This window comes from Oncorhynchus masou, chromosome 6 (genome assembly GCF_036934945.1).
Source record: "Oncorhynchus masou masou isolate Uvic2021 chromosome 6, UVic_Omas_1.1, whole genome shotgun sequence".
In the NCBI taxonomy this organism is placed as follows: Eukaryota; Metazoa; Chordata; class Actinopteri; order Salmoniformes; family Salmonidae; genus Oncorhynchus; species Oncorhynchus masou.
The window spans coordinates 28,066,575-28,086,104 of NC_088217.1; the positions used below are offsets into that span (position 1 = coordinate 28,066,575).

Consider the following 19,530-nt stretch of genomic DNA (forward strand, 5'->3'; position numbering starts at 1 on the left):
CCAGTCATGTGAAATCCATAGATTAGGGCCTATTTAATTTATTTCAATTGACTGATTTCCTTATATGAACTGTACCTCAGTAAAATCTTTGAAATTGTTGCTTGTTGCGTTTCTATCTTGTTCAGTATAGACAGCGCATTCGGAAAGTATTCAGACCCCTTCCCTTTTTCCACATTTTGTTATGTTACAGCATTATTCTACAATGGATTAAATAAAAGGAAAAATCCTCATCAATCTAAACACAATAACCCATAATGATAGAAATCTTTGCAAATGTGTTAAAAATTAAAAAACAGAAATACCTTATTTACATAAGTATTCATACCCTTTGCTATGAGACTCAAAATTGAGCTCAGTTGCCTCCTGTTTCCATTGATCATACTTGAGATTTTTCTACAATTTGATTGGAGTCCACCTGTGGTAAATTCAGTTGATTGGACATGATTTGGAAAGGCACACACCTGTCTATACAAGGTTTACAGTGCATGTCAGAGCATAAACCAAGCCATGACGTTGAAAGAATTGTGCCAAAGCAAAGATTTGGGGAAGGGTACCAAAATATTTATGCAGCATTGAAGGTCACCAAGAACACAGTGGCCTCCATAATTCATAAATGGAAAAAGTTTGGAACCATCAAGATTGTTACTAGAGCTGGCCGCCCAGCTAAACTGCGCAATCGGGGGTGAAGGGTCTTGGTCAGGGAGGTGACCAAGAACCCTATGGTCACTCTGACAGAGCTCTAGAGTTCCTCTGTGGAGATGGGAGAACCTTCCAGAAGGACAACAATCTCTGCAGCACTCCACCTGTAGTGGTCTGGGTGTAGCTGGTGCAGAGGAGTCAGGCGCAGGACAGCAGAGATGAGTAACACAAGTAACTTTACTCAAATATTCCAATAACATGTCATAATACCGAGCCCACAATAACGGACCGAACATACATAAAACAATCACGCACAAAAACCATGGGGAAAACAGAGGGTTAAATAATGAACATGTAATTGGGGAATTGAAACCAGGTGTGTAAGACAAAACAAATGGAAAATGAAAAGTGGATCGGCGATGGCTTGAAGACTTGAGGCTGTAATTGCTGCCAAAGGTGCTTCAACAAAGTACTGAGTAAAGTGTCTTATATGAATTTAATATTTAAGTTGTTTATTTTTAATACATATTTGCAAAAATGTCTAAGTGTTTTTGCTTTGTCATTATGGGGTATTGTCTGTAGATTGATGTCTATTTAATCCATTTAGAATAAGGCTGTAAAGTAACAAAATGTGGAAAATGTCAAGGGTTCTGAATACCTTCCCAATGCACTGTATATATATCCATCTATGTTTAGGATTTCTGATGGTAGGTAAGCTCCTAACAGTGACAGCAATTTCCATGTTGGTACACTAATCTTGCCATGTGAAATGTCTCCTGCAGTGGAAAACCCGCAATGCAAGCTTTGACAGCCAAGGCTCCTGCCCCTCTCCAAGACTTCTGTCTAGTCCATGAGGGAGGAGCCAGAATTTATACTACACTACTCTACGAAGCCTGCCCTGCCCTGCAGCAAGGCCTGAAATATTGGAGTGTCCCAGACCCATAAATTCTGTGGCTCAAAATAAGTAAAGTGCAGTAAGTTATTCTGGAATAACAGTTGGTTTACACTGGACATTATCTCCCCAGCACACAGACACAGAAATACAGACAAACACACACACACACTTCTCTTGTGCCCTCTTGGACAGCCACTTTGTCATGGAATGTATAGTGTGTACTGGGTCTTGTGGGATCAGTATTATTGCAACAATATTTTTGCAGTTGAGCTCAGCTTGGTGTTTTTATACATCTGAGGTTAACATCAATGTGTATCTGTCTGAAGTGTGGTCAGGGCATTATGGCAGTCTTGTGAACAGATGGTACAACATCATATTAAATAGGTCAAATGTTATAGTTGCTGCTGTTGAGTGCAGGATGTTCTTGAAGTACCCTACGACTTACAGTAAGTACCCTCTTACAGCAAGTCCAAAACAATCAACAGGGTATTATGAAGTGAACCATTTTATACACATTTGTATTGTTACTTAAATAATTGTTGGTTTACTAGAGTGGATGTTCCAGGATGACAAGTGTTTCATCCCTCTACTTTATTTGTATTTGTTTTATGTACACAACATACACCATACCTGGCTATCATATATTTTTTACGTCTTAAGTGTAGCTGCATTATGTGCTAAATAGGTAGCTAGCATCATTACAAACAATGTGGTTTGGTTTGTGGCGGTACTGTTAAAATTACACTGTAGGTATGGACTTAATGTACAACAGTATATGTATATAATGCCCTTTGATACTGACATCAATAATAGCACTGTATTTAGAATCACATATTTATTATATTATCCACATGACTATCTCCCTGAACTTACTTTTCTGTTTCAATTTCACAGTGACTACAGCTTCACTGCTCTGTTTTCCTATTATCTGTGAAGTATTTGCCAATAGTCTCCTGTTCAGGCAATGTCATGTACCTGGAGGGACTTGGCTTGATCCTTGACTCATTTGCATCATCAGCCTTGTGATAAGTGTTTAAAATAAGGACTCTCCTGTTTTTTTCCAAGCAATTTAGAGTAACTTTCCACTTTTGTATTGAACATTTGTATTTGCAACAACTGTTTCCAGGCATCCCTTGTATTTTAAAGAAATTACAATAAAGTTGTTTATTCTGGTTCTAACATTCCAAATTGAGTGCAGATATATGTTCCTCTTTTAATGTAACATGGAAGAAAAATAATATACACACTTTCATCCAATTATTTTTAGCCACTGAAAGGTCAAATGTGGTTTTCAAGTGCTAAACAGAAAACAAAACTATTATACAACTGTACTGTTTTCACATCAGATTCTCCGTCCACGTGCTCCTAGATCTTTATTATCATATAAATATTTAATAACAAGCAATATCTAAAGTAAATGGATGGTTTTATCACTGAACTGTTTTTCTGTTAATAAGACAGGAAAGACTATGACAATCTGATTACATTTAGGACTGTTCAAAATCGTCACTGCAGATGCAGGATCTTAATTTGAGCCAGTTTGCTACAGCATAAAAATTATCCTGCAGCAACAGGACATGTGGATTATAATAAATTGACAAATTTGTAGGGGTTGATAAATGTGTTCGGGCAAATCAAGTTTAAAGTGGAAATTGGAAGCCTTTCTAACCTCAGATACACTACAAGATTGCATTTCCTGTAGTCAAATCAAATCAAATTTATTTATATAGCCCTTTGTACATCAGCTGATATCTCAAAGTGCTGTACAGAAACCCAGCCTAAAACCCCAAACAGCAAGCAATGCAGGTGTAGAAGCACGGTGGTTAGGAAAAACTCCCTAGAAAGGCCAAAACCTAGGAAGAAACCTAGAGAGGAACCAGGCTATGTGGGGTGGCCAGTCCTCTTCTGGCTGTGCCGGGTAGAGATTATAACAGAACATGGCCAAGATGTTCAAATGTTCATAAATGACCAGCATGGTCCAATAATAATAAAGCAGAACAGTTGAACCTGGAGCAGCAGCACGGCCAGGTGGACTGGGGACAGCAAGGAGTCATCATGTCAGGTAGTCCTGGGGCATGGTCCTAGGGCTCAGGTCCTCCGAGAGAGAGAAGGAGAGAATTAGAGAACGCACACTTAGATTCACACAGGACACCAAATTGGACAGGAGAAGTATTCCAGATATAACAAACTGACCCCAGCCCCCGACACATAAACTACTGAAACTACTGCAGCATAAATACTGGAGGCTGAGACAGGAGGGGTTAGGAGACACTGTGGCCCCATCCGAGGACACCCCCGGACAGGGCCAAACAGGAAGGATATAACCCCACCCACTTTGCCAAAGCACAGCTGCACAGCTGTAGTGCAGGCAAATTCTTGCAACAGCATGATCAAATGCAGACACGGCATCTGTAGTTGAACAAACCTGAATATGACGATGATTTTTTACTGACATCAAATACGCACTGGACACGCGAGCGTATGGGCTCCGCAGTTTGTAGACCATGTACACCGTGCCTCAGATGAAGGCTCCCTCGGACACGGCGTGTCCCACATCTGTTCGATGTCCAGCGTGATGTCATCCATTTTGTCCAGAGAGATGTGCCTCTCAGTCTCCTTGGTGGCATACACTTAGATGGCCCAGAGGCCCCTCTCGTCTGCTTCCAGGTCAATGACCGTCTCCAGGGTTAGGCCATATATGGGAACGTGATCCTGGACAGGGAAGACAGCGTGGTCCTGGACAGGGAAAACAGCGTGGTCCTGGACAGGGAAGACAGCGTGGTCCTGGACATGGAACACAGCGTGGTCCGCCACAGGGAAGACAGCGTGGTCCTGGACAGGGAAGACAGCGTGGTCCTGGACAAGGAAGACAGCGTGGTCCTGGACAAGGAAGACAGCGTGGTCCTAGACAGGGAAGACAGCGTGGTCCTGGACAGGGAAGACAGCATGGTCCTGGACAGGGAAGACAGCGTGGTCCTAGAGACAGGGAAGACAGCGTGGTCCTGGACAGGGAAGACAGCGTGGTCCTGGACAGGAAAGACAGCGTGGTCCTGGACAGGGAAGACAGCGTGGTCCTGGACAGGGAAGACAGCGTGGTCCTGGACAGGGAAGACAGCGTGGTCCTGGACAGGGAAGACAGTGTGGTCCTGGACAGGGAAGACAGCGTGGTCCTGGACAGGGAAGACAGCGTGGTCCGCCACAGGTCGTACTTGACCCTCCTTCAGGTAGTACGTGTGGTTGTTGTAAACGGTGTGGCCGCCACCTTGCCAAGGGGATGGCAGCTTCATGGTCTTGACCATAGATGTGCCCAAGGAGTTGGTGAAGTCCCTGATGGAGCCAATCTCATAGAGGGTGCCCTCCTCTGTGCCGTTGAAGACGTAGACCTTTCCCGAGCTGCTGCCCACGTCTTTGGGCCTCCAACTCACTTAAAAATCTTCTTGGATTTGATGCTGGATATCATGTTCCTGCAGTCTGGGAGAAGAGAAGAGAGGTACATGACCCTTCCTGGTCCCACTTTAAATTTAGTTTAGTATCATGTTTTTTACATGGTAGTTAACATTACACAGCGGGTTCAGTGTAATTACAATGTAGACATTGTTACAGTCCAACTGTGATATCTATTATATCAATTTCATGAGACAAACTACAGCATACCATATTGATAAATCAAACAAAAGTGATACTAAGGGACGAAGTAAAGTTCAAGGGATAGTTACATTTAAAGAAAAATGTTTTAGCTAATTTTCACTCCTTTCACATGATCTGAAGTATGTTCAGATGTTCAACCTGATTGTGTCAGAAGAAACTGGCCACTTAGTAGGCAACAACACTCATCTGATTTCATTACTGGCTAAATTAAAAAACTATTTCATGGCAACGTTTATAAAGATCACAGGCTATTAAATCTAATTAGTCACTGCCTACAAATTTTTGCTCTAGTGCAACTGAAACCAGATATTACAATTAAAGTGGTGCATAATTTAGAGAATGATATTTTAATCAGCATCCCATCTTCAGTCAGTCCTTCATCTACAGTATGTGCTTCATCGGCATGCTCTCATACAGGAACTCAGTAACTGTCCCCCCACTTCCTGTACTTCAACAACCAAGTGTAAATAGTTTCCTGAATAACTGCTCTAGATTTATAATTATGTCCGCCAAGAAAACCAGATGGTGTTCTATATGTTATCAACCCTAACCTTAATGTTTTAGAGCAGAACAAGAAGTATTAAGCACAACATTGAATGAAAGCCACTTAAAGGATTTAATAAGGGCCTCTGAGAGTAGAATCCTGATATGAGGGTAGATTGATTTTCTAACTTAGTTACATGATAGTACAGCAGCTGAGCCACTTGGCCTGCATACACATTTATCATACCTGTGGCCCACTATATCTCCACTCATCATGTAGAAGAAGACTTGTTAAGGAAACAAGGCCTCGCATTACCGCTACTACTGAGTTTACTTCATATATCTGACCTTTCAGTAGGCCTATGCCAGGAAAATTCAAATATGGACCTCGAAGCTAGTTCCACTGCTGATTTTTATCAATGAATTCTTCCCCTCTAGGGATTTAGACCTGGGAAGCCAGGTGGGTGCAATTAATTACCAGGCTTGCTATGATCCTCTTAGTAAGTAATCATGTGTCTTTGTCCCCTCAGTATGTCACCACATCTGCCACCATGTCTGCCACATCTCAACTGTGGCCTTGTTGCACTTGGCCTTGCTCTTCTCCTTCACCACGGTCACCTGTTGCTCCACCAGCTTGTCGTCAAGGTCCACGCAGAGCTGCGCCCCGTTCTGTGTCTCCAGGTAGTCCATCTCGAGCTCCACGTGCGTCCCCACATGGTCCAGGTCTGTCCTCAGGGTCTCCTTGTCCAGGGTCTCAATCTGGGCAACCATCTGTTGCTTGAACTCCCGCAGCTCTGTGGCATAGCAGTTGGTCTGCTCGTACCACAACGAGATATGGTCCTAGTGGGAGAGGTGAGAAGAAGACAGTTAGAGCAAGTAGTCCTGGAGGCATATGGGTGCTGTCCCTATTTCACAGGAGTAATTAACACCCTGTTCTCTGGGGCCACTGCCACAGTCAACACCAATGATATGGCTTCTAAAGAACCAATGGTATGCTTTCTAAAGAACCAATGGTATGGCTTCAGGCTCCACAGGGGGACGAGGCAGGGATGTTTCTCTCCCTTGCTGTTGGTTCTGGGCCTGGAACCTTTGGCCATCGCATTAAAGGAGAACAGAGACATTAAAGATGGAATCTACAGTAGGGGGAAACAGCGCTACTGTCTATCCGACAGCCGGTGTTTTGTTTTGTTGACAAATCTCGGAGGGGGTGCAGAAAAATCAGGATTATAGTTGTATACAAGAGCCACTGGTGTGGCTAGGAACTAGGAAAAGACAGCTACCAGCGCCACAGAGAGGGACGACCAGTGGATATAACACACTGTGTGACAGCGTTGAAGTGACATGCAGCAATATTTTTCAATTTAAAAATATTCCATGTCCACAGTATACTGAATTATCACCTGATATATTATTTCAGGTGGATGTATCACATGGGATTGTGTGAAACTTACTCCTCAGCCAGACATGTCCCCACTTGCGCCAGCTAATATCTAGCTTTTCGAGTGGTGCTGACTGATAAGATGCTTCCGGAGGGCGGTCACATGTGCTAGCAAAGTATAGGTTCCGAGTTTGTGCCAGGTATAGGCCAAATCGGGGGAAATGGTACTCGCCAAGCAAGCAGTGTGACCTCCTTTGCACAGACAGCTGCAGGATGATTAAGGAGTCTCACTAAAACAACATTAATACTCATTGTGTATTTATTTTTCAATCATTTTTCAATTTTCTCTCTGCATTGTTGGGAAGGGCCCATAAGCATTTTATTATTAGTCTACACGTAATTTACAAAGCATGTGACAAATAACCTTTTATTTTATTTGATCAACCTGAATTGGCAAGTGTTTTACCCTTTTTTTTGAATGACTCACTGGCTCGAAATGAACCGAGAGGTTTCTCTGAATAGTTAGTCTCTCAATAAACAACATGTTTGGGAGCTATTATTCATGCAGTCAGAGCACAGAGAGGAAGAAGCCAACTATTTTCCATCTGAGAAAGCAAGAGGGAGAATGGGATATGCGTAACAGCTGTCGTGGGAAAAAGGTGAGGACCAAGGTGCAGTGTGGTAAGTGTTCATAATTTTTAATAATAATCAAAACTGAACACTGAATAACAAAACAACCGAAACAGTTCTGTTTGGTGCAGACACACAAAGACTGAAAACAACCACCCACAAAACACAATTGAAAACAGGCTACCTAAATATGGTTCTCAATCAGGGACAACAATTGACAGCTGCCTCTGATTGAGAACCATACCAGGCCAAACACAGAAATAGAAAATCATAGAAAAACTAACATAGACAACCCACCCAACTCACGCCCTGACCATACTAAAACAAAAGACAAAACAAAGGAACTAAGGTCAGAACGTGACAAAATGGGTACAAGATATTTGGCTGTGAAGCAGTGGAGTTGTGTTATTGCACATCAACACCTTGAAGTGAGCCAGCTGGTCAGTCTTTTGCAGAGAAATTGTCCAAATAACTCCATATATAAGGCTTATACCACATTAGGGATGAATATAGGTTACTTTAGGTTGGGAGGCACTTTTTCTTTTGTTTTTATTCATTTTCTATGTTTGTAGAGACTGAAATACATTGAAACGTAGGGTTGATGACTCGTATCACACTAAAATGCAATGTTTAGATAAGTTAAAGAAAAATATTGTTTGCACAGTTGTCACTATTTATTAGAAGTTGTCACTCATGACTAGAAGTTGTAACTCTTGACGAGAAGTTGTAACTCTTGACTAGAAGTTGTCACTCTTGACTAGAAGTTGTAACTCTTGACTAGAAGTTGTAACTCTTGACTAGAAGTTGTAACTCTTGACTAGAAGTTGTCACTCTTGACTAGAAGTTGTCACTCTTGACTAGAAGTTGTAACTCTTGACTAGAAGTTGTAACTCTTGACTAGAAGTTGTCACTCTTGATTAAAAACGAGTTGTTCACTCCTGTTAGTATTTGATTTAGTTTCATGTGTTTCAAAGTAAACCCTTAATTGATGGGAAGCAAATGCTGGTGCAACGCTGAGAGTGGAGGAAAACCTTTTTGCCAAATAGAAGATCCTTTCTCCCCTTATGTTTTTATTGGAATAGTAACCTTCTACATAACCAACATTCAACTAGCTCAGTGTCAGGATTTGGCCAGGGTTGTTCCGGGTTTTTGTCAGTAGATGTCCCCATTGTGCTTTTTGTCCCTGTGTTTTTCCCTTGATCCCCATTATTGTTTGCACCTGTGTCTCGTTTCCCCTGATTGTATTTAAACCCTTTGTTTCCCTCAGTTCTGTGCTCTGTGTTTGTATGTTAGCACCCTGCCCTAGTGTTCTGTGTGCTCTTGTCGATTCCGGGTGACGTTCTTGTGGTATTCTTTTTTTTGTTTTTGTTTATTTTTGGTGAGTTTCTTTTGAGTTCTTTTGTTTTACCTACCACCTTTTGGATTTGCCATTTTTGTATTTTAGGATTTTTCTTTATTAAATACACCGTCTTAAGTACTGCTGTGTCTGCCTCATCTTCTGGGTTCTGCTGTCTATTCGTGGCTCAGTTGGTTAAGTGACTGTTTCTCACTCCGGAGACCCAGGTTCGAAACCGGGTCCTGACAGAAACACAGAGCCAAAAATGAACCCAGAGGCAGCCAGTTCCCAGGACCTTTTGCCACGCTGTCCCACCACCAGGAGACTGTCCAACGCCACGAAGCCGCCCTGGTTCAGCAAGAGGCCTTAATGGCTAGACATTCTCATCTTCTGTCGGAGATGCTGACTTCCATTAAGCAAATATCTGATCGACTTACCCCGGCAACAGTTCCCGTCCCAGTACCTCAAGTTCACGTACCCATGGCAGTTAACCCCCTGGCTGAACCTCGTCTTCCACCTCCCCAACGGTTCTCAGGTGATCCAAGTGCTTGTAAAGGGTTTCTCACTCAATGTTCTCTCTCCTTTGAGCTGCAACCCTCGTCGTTTCCCACCGACCGGTCTAAGATCGCATATATCATCACCCTGCTGTCGGAAAAAGCCCTGGCCTGGGCTACTGCTGTGTGGGATGCCCATAGTTCCTGCTGTGCCAGCTACTCTGCCTTTGCTGAGGAATTCAAACGAGTGTTTCAAGACCCAAGCAGTGGTTCTGACTCAGCCAAACAGCTCCTGACTCTCCATCAAGGTTGGCGCAGCGTGACGGACTATGCCATCCAGTTCCGCACGGTGGCAGCAGCGAGTGGCTGGAACAACGAGGCGCTCACGGTGTGCTTTCTGAAAGGCCTTTCCGACACTATCCAAGATGAACTGGCCACTCGGGAACCACCGGACAATCTCGAGTCCCTGATCAAGTTGGCCTCACGCATTGACCAGCGTCTGAGAGAGAGAGAACTCAACCGTAGACCTCTAGCTCCTATCAGTCCCAGCTCCGAGTCCCCACCTTTATCATCACTGGCTCCACCGGAACCCATGCAGATTGGACGCATCTCCCAGGCTGAGAGAGACCGCCGGATGAGGAGCGACGCTGTCTATATTGCGGCAAACCGGGCCATTTCCGTTCCACGTGTCCCGGGCTCCAGGGAAACGCTCTGTCCCGTACAGACCGGGGGGAACTGTAACGGGAAACATAACCTCCTCCCATCCGTCCAACTCCCGTCTGCTTATTCCAGTCACCCTCTCCTGGGACAACCACAAGCTTCACCTTCAAGCCTTGGTAGACTCTGGAGCCGCAGGTAACTTCATGGATGGTGTCTGGGCGAAGGAGAATGGCATTCCCTCTGAACTTCTAAGTGACCCCATGAGGGTTACTACATTGGATGGAAGCCCTTTGGGATCTGGACTTGTCACTCATGTCACTACCTCCTTGAGACTTTCAGTTTCACAACACCAGGAATTGATGAACTTTCATTTGATCTCCTGTTCCGAGTTCCCTCTCGTCCTTGGATACCCCTGGCTTCACAGCCATAACCCTCACATCGACTGGTCTGTGGGCACTATCAAGCAGTGGGGTCCTACGTGCCAAGCTACTTGTATTTTCCAGAATTCCCGAGTTCTACTCCCGAGTCTTTAGAATCCATCGACCTGACCCGAGTTCCCGAGTGTTACCATGACCTCAAACTGGTGTTTAGCAAACAGAGGGCCACCATGCTACCACCCCATAGATCTTACGATTGCCCCATCGACCTGTTTCCGGGCACTTGCCCCCAGGGGCTCGGATCTTTTCCCTATCTCCACCCGAGCGAGCTGCTATGGATACCTACATCAAGGACTCTCTGGAAGCAGGCCTCATGCGTCCATCAACCTCCCCGGCGGGAGCAGGGTTTTTCTTTGTGGCCAAGAAAGATGGTGGGTTACGTCCTTGCATCGACTACCGGGGACTCAATGACATAACCGTCCGTAACCGTTACCCGCTACCCCTTATGGCCACAGCCTTGAGCTGCTCCAGGAAGCAGTTGTTTTCACTAAGCTTGACCTGCGGAACGCATACCATCTTGTGCGGATCAGACCTGGTGACGAGTGGAAGACCGCTTTCAACACGCCTACTGGTCACTATGAATACTTGGTGATGCCCTTCGGCCTGACCAACGCCCCAGCGGTGTTCCAAGCGCTCATAAACGATGTGCTTAGGGATATGCTTAACATATTTGTGTTCGTTTACTTGGATGACATCCTCATCTTTTCGAGCTCCCTTCAAGAACACACTAAGCATGTCAGACAAGTACTCAAACGCCTCCTGGACAGCCATCTGTACGTTAAGCCGGAAAAATGTGAATTCCATTCATCCAGTACAATTCCTGGGATTTGTAGTGGAACCCGGTCGAATCCAAATGGACCCTAGGAAGGTAGGGGCGGTAGCGGATTGGCCCACCCCAAATCCGTTAAGGATGTTCAGCGTTTCCTGGGCTTCACAAACTTTTACCGCAAGTTCATCAAGAACTTCAGTTTGGTGGCAGCTCCTCTCTCAGCTTTAACCAAAGGTGGCAATGCAAGGTTTTTTTGGGGAAGAGAAGCTGAGACGGCCTTCCAAGGACTCAAGCAGCGCGTCCTCTCTGCTCCCATCCTGATACTACCGACTACGGATGAACCATTTGTGGTGGAGGTAGACGCATCAGAGGTTGGTGTTGGAGCTGTCCTGTCTCAGAGGGGTGAAGACAAGAAGCTTCATCCGTGCGCTTTCTTCTCACACCGGCTTACCCCGACTGAGAGGAACTACGATGTGGGGATCGTGAACTCCTAGCGGTTAAGATGGCATTGAAGGAATGGAGACACTGGCTCGAGGGCTTCTCACCCGTTTCAAGTGCTTACGGACCACAAAAATCTGGAGTATATCCAGCAGGCGAAGCGATTGAACTCTAGACAAGCTAGATGGTCTCTTTTCTTCAATCGATTCCAGTTTATCCTCACCTATCGGCCCGGGTCGAAGAATCTCAAACCGGATGCCCTGTCCCGAGTCTACGCTCCTGCCATTCGAGATGACACGGACATGCCTGTCCTTCCTGCTGCTAAGATTGTGGCTCCGATCTCGTGGCAAGTTGAGAATACCGTGAGACGTGCTCAAGCTAGCGAACCGGACCCTAAAGGAGGCCCTGCCAATCGGTTGTTTGTCCCCAAGGCAGTGAGGACTCAGGTCCTTCTGTGGGGGCACTCCTCTCGCCTCACCTGTCATCCGGGCGTAGGTCGCACCTTGGAGTTCATCCAGCGTAAGTTCTGGTGGCCTACCATAAGAGAAGACGTTGCCACTTTCGTCAATGCCTGCCCCGTGTGCTGCCAGGGCAAATCTTCTCACCTCCGCCCTCAAGGACTCCTTCATCCTTTACCTGTTCCCCACAGACCCTGGTCCCATATCTCATTGGACTTTATTACTGGACTTCCTCCATCCCATGGCAATACTACTATCCTAGTCATAATCGACAGGTTTTCAAAGGCGGCCAGGTTCGTCCCTCTGACTAAGTTACCTTCTGCCAAGGAAACGGCTGAGTTGGTAATTAATCATGTGTTCCGAGTCTTCGGCATTCCTCAAGATGTGGTTTCTGACAGAGGTCCCCAGTTCGCCTCAAGGTTTGGAAGGCCTTCTGCCAACTCATGGGGGCTTCTGCCAGTCTATCTTCAGGGTATCATCCGGGTCAACGGTCAAACAGAGAGGATGAATCAAGAGCTGGAAACCACCCTCCGATGTATGACTCGTGACAACCCGTCCACATGGTCATCCTTTATTGTTTGGGCCGAATACGCGCACAACACCTTGCGCTCCTCCTCCACTGGTATGTCCCTTACAGTGTCAGTTTGGCTATGCTCCTCCATTGTTCCCGGACCAGGAGGCAGAAGTCAGAGTGCCTTCAGCCTTGAGGTTCGTCAGACGCTGTCGGCTTATGTGGAGGAAGACCCGTCTTAATCTGATGCGTTCCTCACAGAGGTATCAACAACAAGCCAACAGACGTCGCCGTCCCGGGCCTACCCTGCGCCCGGCCAGAGAGTCTGGCTTTCCACAAGAGACTTACCTCTACGGGTGGAGTCTCGCAAGCTGTCCCAAAAATACATCGGTCCCTTCAAGGTTGCCAGGAGAGTTAACCCAGTTTCTTATCGCCTACACTTACCCAGATCCCTTAAGATTAATCCCACATTTCATGTGTCATTGTTAAAACCTGTTGTTTTTCTCCCCTTGTCCCGGCAGACAGACCTCCCCCTCCGCCTCGTGTCATTGGAGGCCAGCCGGCTTATACCGTCCACCGGATACTGGATTCCCGCCGGGTGCAGCGGTCCTGGCAGTATCTGGTGGACTGGGAAGGCTACGGTCCTGAGGAGCGCTCCTGGGTTCCTGCCAAAGACATCCTGGACCCTGACCTCATTCGTCAGTTCAGGGTCCTCCACCCTGAGAGAGCTGGTAGGAACGTCAGGAGCCGTTCCTAGGGGGGATTCTGTCAGGATTTGGCCAGGGTTGTTCCGGGTTTTTGTCAGTAGATGTCCCCATTGTGCTTTTTGTCCCTGTGTTTTCCCTTGATCCCCATTATTGTTTGCACCTGTGTCTCGTTTCCCCTGATTGTATTTAAACCCTTTGTTTCCCTCAGTTCTGTGCTCTGTGTTTGTATGTTAGCACCCTGCCCTAGTGTTCTGTGTGCTCTTGTCGATTCCGGGTGACGTTCTTGTGGTATTCTTGTTTTTGTTTATTTTTGGTGAGTTTCTTTTGAGTTCTTTTGTTTTACCTACCACCTTTTGGATTTGCCATTTTTGTATTTTAGGATTTTTTTCTTTATTAAATACACCGTCTTAAGTACTGCTGTGTCTGCCTCATCTTCTGGTTTCTGCTGTCTATTCGTGGCTCAGTTGGTTAAGTGACTGTTTCTCACTCCGGAGACCCAGGTTCGAAACCGGGTCCTGACACTCAGGTTGAAACTGGTTCCCTTTCCTTTTCCTCTAACATAGTATTACATACCTATAGTATTACATACCTATAGTATTACATACCTATAGTATTACATACCTATAGTATTACATACCTATAGTATTATATAACTATAGTATTATATTATTAGTTTCACTCTGTTCTATGACTGTTCATATGATGATTTACATTTCTGACAGAGACCATTTTTCATGTTCACACACCACTATCATCAGTCAAAAGGAGAAGTGGTTGGTTAAATGAAGCTGTCATTCCATGTATGGTTTTCATAGCCTTTCACATCAAGTTCTCATCAAGTTCACATTATAGTAAGTTTTATCTATAATATGACTCATCTGATGAGATGTCTGATTTATTCGTGTGCACGATCATATCGGGTCTGGCAAGTCCCATTTTGATTTCCACATGCAAGCATTTTCACATAATGTTCAGCAGAGGGTGGTACGGGCGGCCCAATACATCACTGGGGCCGACCATCCAGGATCTCTATATCCGGTGATGTCAGTTGAAGGCCTGTTCACTCTGCTACCGTCTGGCAAACGGTACCGGGGTATCGGCTCTCGGACCAACAGGCTCCGAGACAGCTTCTACCCCCAAGACTGCTAAATAGCCATAAGACTGCTAAATAGTTAATTAAAGGTTACATAAACTATCTGCATTGACCCTTTATTGCACTGACTATGCACACTCACAATACTATATACACACTACACTAAACCTCACTGACACTCTCACACACAACCCACCCACATTCACACACACACACTTTCACACTTTCACACTCATTATTTGCTGCTGCTACTCTGTTCTTCATTTTACTCTTATTATTATCATCTATTCTGATGCAGGTCCTTTGACCCTGCCTTTTTGTACATATCTACCTCAAATACCTCGTACCCCTGCACATTGATCTGGTACTGATACTTCCTGTATATAGCTTAATTCTTGTGAATGTTATTCCTCTTGTGTTACTACTTTTATTTGTATTGTTATTTTTAACTCTGCATCGTTGGGAAGGGCTCTTAAGAAAGCATTTCCCAGTAAAGTCCACACCGGATGTTCTGTATTCGGCACGTGACAAATGCAATTTGATAACAGTGTTTGCTGTTTGCACACCTTTCACACAAGAGACTATGTGTAATACGAGTGGCGCAGCAGTCTAAGGCACTGCATCTCAGTGCTCGATGTGTCACTACAGATCCTGGTTTAATTCCAGGCTGTATCACAACCGGCAATGATTGGGAGTCCCATAGGGCATAATTGGCCCAGCGTCGTCCGGGTTTGACCGGGGTAGGCTGTCATTGTAAATAAGAATTTGTTCTCAATTGACTTGACTAGTTAAATAAAGGTTCATTTTAAATAAATAAATATATATATATATATATATATATATATAAAGTTTATTTTCAATGTCATGTCTCAGTTCAATTTAATGATTGAAATTACAAATCCACTGTGAATGTAGGTTTTTTAATATGTAAAATTCATAATTAAAGTATGCCTACATCAATCCCTTGAATATCATAAACATCTTATTCCTGCCAAATGTTTTTAGCTTTTATTGTTTGATCTGCAACTATAATTCAGTCCTTGGTTGTTTTTTATTATTTTCGTTCAATGCCATTGCCCAGATTGTACATGTACATTTTCTCTTGATATGTTTTTATGTTTCTTCTTGCTTAACGTTTTGCCTGCATGTAAGGAAGTATCTTAAGTGTTTCTATTTGAAAACTGATACGCTAATAGAGTATATTGTAAAAGATTATCATGAGAAATAGTAGTAATTTGTGTCAGAATTTTGTGCAAGAATATGCCAGAAAGAAAACATACAGAGATCATGCCAGAGATCACAGAAGAAAACTTGACAGTTTGTCTGTGGTTTTTAAGAATGTGACGCAGGATAGTATGTCTAGAAGTATTGAGCTTGCCAGCCAGACACACAGAGCGCAAGCAGCTGAGACACTTCTCTTTGACCACAGAATGGAAATGTATGATAACGACAAGTACTTCTACAGCGATGACAATGACACTGACATGCTGTACAATTACAGCTACAATCAAACCAACCTTGGGGAGCACTCCAACTCCAGTCTTCCCCATTCTCACATCTACCTGCCACTACTTTATTTCTTCATGTTTTTCACAGGCTTCCTGGGAAACCTCTTTGTGATCATGGTCATGGGCAGTAGGGGGAAGAGGAGTGGGCGTCTGGTGGATACATTTGTGGTTAACCTGGCGCTGGCGGACCTGGTGTTTGTCCTCACCCTCCCATTGTGGGCCGTCTCCTCCAGACAGGAGGGACAATGGCCTTTTGGGAACCTCCTCTGCAAACTCAGCAGCTACATCATCTCCGTCAACCGCTTCTCCAACATCTTCTTCCTGACCTGTATGAGCGTGGACCGTTACCTGGCCGTGGTGCGCCTCATGGACTCCCGCTTCCTCCGCAGCAGCCAGTGTGTGCGTTTCACCTGCATCATGGTCTGGCTGCTATCCCTGGCTCTGGGTACCCCCTCCCTGGTGTACCGTAGCGTACGTACCCCCAACGGTGAGCCCTTCTGCCTGGAGGACAAAGAGTCGTCCTTCTTCCTGGGTCTGAGCCTGACCACGGTTTTCCTGACCTTCGCCCTGCCAGTGTTCATCATCCTCCTGTGCTACAGCTCCCTCCTGGCCCGCCTGCGCCGACACTGTGTTGCCGCCGGCAACCCCCATGCGGAAGCCCGCCGCCGCCACTCTCTCAAAATGGTCTTCACCATCATTGTGGCCTTCATGGTGTCTTGGCTTCCCTTCAACATCTTCAAGACCCTCCTAATTGGTTTCAGGCTGTCTGGGGCCGATCTGAGCAATGAGACACAGTCTGTCCTGAGTCAGGGCCTCACTCTCTCCTGCTGCTTGGCCTTCCTCAACAGCTGCATAAACCCAGCCATCTACCTGCTCCTGGACCACCACTTCAGACGGCAGGCGGACAGACTGTTCCTGAGCTGCGTGCGGAAGCGTGGGCTGCACCAGGGCTATGCCTCGTCCACAGACTTCTCCTACAACGGCACCTCAGAGAGCTGTGGCACAACAGCCTCCAGAACTCGTTTACAGTCGTTCGACCAGAAAGTCTGATAGCAGGGTTCTGCACATTTTATAGCATTTTTGTAGTTCAAAGCCCTAAAGGTTGAGGTGAATAATTTTGTATTATGATTTTAGGTGTTACTGTATGTAATTCAAAAGCTCAGTGAAAGCATACACTATAATATATTTTATGTATAAAAGTTATTTCATTATCATTAATAGTTTGAATTGATGTTTGCATTTATATTACTTATTTATTTTTGCTTTCTTTTTTTAACCGAACAACCATATTTTGAATATGATTAATTCACCAGTAGACTGTTTATTATGATTGTTAACATTCGGAAATTCATAATAATATTAAATAGCAATTTGTTAACAGTAACATTAATTTGTTAGTGGTTCCTTTCTGCTGTATGAAAACTATTACAATAATATTCTAAATGGTTTTCCATGTTCATATCATTAGTAAGATGACATATTAAGCATTATAAATACAACAAAAATCACTTTTTGAATATATTGAGTGTTTATATGATTGCTAATAACTACTTTTTCCAAAACTATGTTATAGTTTACTAAGTGTTTTTGCAGTTTAACAATGGGCATTCAGCTGAAAACATTCCAAATGAGGGTAATATCAACTGTAATGCTTTGATTAGATTTGTGTGTACTTTTTACAATAAAGCAACACAGAAGAATAAAAACAAAGCTATATTTTAGGCATATTGAAAGAAAGCATAATAAAAAAGTAATATAAAAAATTCCTCATAAGTAGTTCCTATAACTTTATTGTATCGAAATGCTTATTTTTATAACATAACTTTACTATTCATAGCTTTTATTGGCATTAAATGTTCACGCTACATAGTAACATATTGAGAAGTCAAAACACTTCTCAGTTTATTTCTTCAGTGACTAGGTAACTCATCAAAACAAACTTACCAATCAAAATAGATCCAAAAGCTCAACAATGTTTTCTCTGCTTCCTAAAAATGATTGGACTTGCACTCAAATCAGTGGCAAACTGCTGTATTTGCAAGTTAGAGTGCTGGTTGCTGACCAGTGTTAACAAAATAACATCCACTTTGATTGATGAAACAGATTCTCTCATAAATGACACGAAATTAAACTTCATTGAGATAAGAAGAGTTCTTCGCATGGGAATTTGTTGGCTGGTTATATGACTTGAAAGTTCAAATGTTCATTCATGCCCACATGTTTTTTCAGTTGCATTTACTATGAATCATACAGTTTCAAATGGTTTTGAGAAGCTTGGGTTCGATGCCAGTCTGTGGGAACCTAAAGCATAACTGTGCTTCAGCCGAAGTTCCCTTCAGACGTGTGAAAAAACTGCATTGGAGCCCAGACCTGACCTTCTGTTCCACTTAATCAGAATGATGGCAGGTTGTTGAAATGGACAATAACTGTGAAGTTAATTATTAACTTCACAGTTTAATGCTTGTTAGTCATGCTTGCTAGTCAAGTCACTGAAAACTATACTGAATAAAAATATATATGCAACATGGAACAATTTAAACAATTTTACTGAGTTACAGTTCAAATAAGGAAATCAGTCAATTGAAATAAATTCATTAGACCCTAATCTATGGAGTTCATATGACTGGGAATACAGATATGCCTCTGTTGGTCACAGATACCTTCAAAAAAATGTAGGGCCGTGGATCAGAAAACCAGTCTGTAGCTGGTGTGACCACCATTTACATCATGCAGCGTACATACACATCTCCTTCGCATAGAGTTGATTAGGTTGTTGATTGTGGCCTGATTGTTGCCCCACTCTTCAATGGCTGTGCGAAGTTTCTCTATATTGGTGGGAACTGGAACACGTTGTCGTACACGTTGATCCAAAGCATCCCAAACATACTCAATGGGTGACATTTCTGGTGAGTATGCAGGCCATGGAAGAACTGGGACATTTTCAGCTTCCAGGAATTGTGTACAGATCCTTGAGACATGGGGCAATGCATTATCATGCTGAAACATGAAGTGATGCAGCGGATGAAGGGCACGACAATGTGCCTCAGGATCTTGTTGCAGTATCTCTGTGCATTCAAATTGTCATCGATATAATGCAGTTGTGTTTGTTGTCCATAGCTTATGCTTGCCCATGCCATAACCCCACCGCCACCATGAGGCACTCTATTCACAACGTTGACATCAGCAAACTGCCAACCCACACAACGCCATACACGTGGTCTGTGGTTAGGAGGCCGGTTGGACGTACTGCCAAATTCTCTAAAATGATGTTGGAGGCAGATTATGGTAGAGAAACTAACATTCAATTCTCTGGCAACAGCTCTAGTGAACATTGCTGCAGTCAGCATGACAATTGCGTGCTCCTTCAAAACTTGAGACATCTGTGGCATTGTGTTGTGTGACAAAATTTCACATTTTAGAATGTGTGTAATGTGTAATGATGATGC

The 19,530-nt window shown here is 44.0% G+C and overlaps 2 protein-coding genes and 1 pseudogene across 2 annotated transcripts in view; 2 read left to right on the forward strand and 1 right to left on the reverse strand.

The window, feature by feature from the left end:
- LOC135541539 (synaptotagmin-6-like) overlaps nt 1-2,708 on the forward strand; it is a 23,664-nt gene extending 20,956 nt beyond the window's left edge. Inside the window, exon 7 of the mRNA XM_064967844.1 lies at nt 1,422-2,708. Coding sequence (XP_064823916.1) covers nt 1,422-1,493 — 72 coding nt within the window. The 3' untranslated portion in view covers nt 1,494-2,708. The remainder of the gene's footprint in view (nt 1-1,421) is intronic.
- On the reverse strand, nt 2,088-18,374 carry LOC135541542 (olfactomedin-like protein 3A; annotated as a pseudogene).
- Nucleotides 15,973-18,045, forward strand: LOC135541811 (probable G-protein coupled receptor 25). The gene has a single exon (XM_064968212.1). The coding sequence runs from the start codon at nt 16,007-16,009 to the stop codon at nt 17,132-17,134; it is 1,128 nt and encodes a 375-aa protein (XP_064824284.1). The 5' UTR covers nt 15,973-16,006; the 3' UTR covers nt 17,135-18,045.
- Nucleotides 18,375-19,530: the final 1,156 nt, after the last annotated feature.

Bases quoted from the DNA above. Each gene is read 5' to 3' on its own strand.
- LOC135541811 (XM_064968212.1), top strand. From the start codon at position 16,007: ATGGAAATGTATGATAACGACAAGTACTTCTACAGCGATGACAATGAC.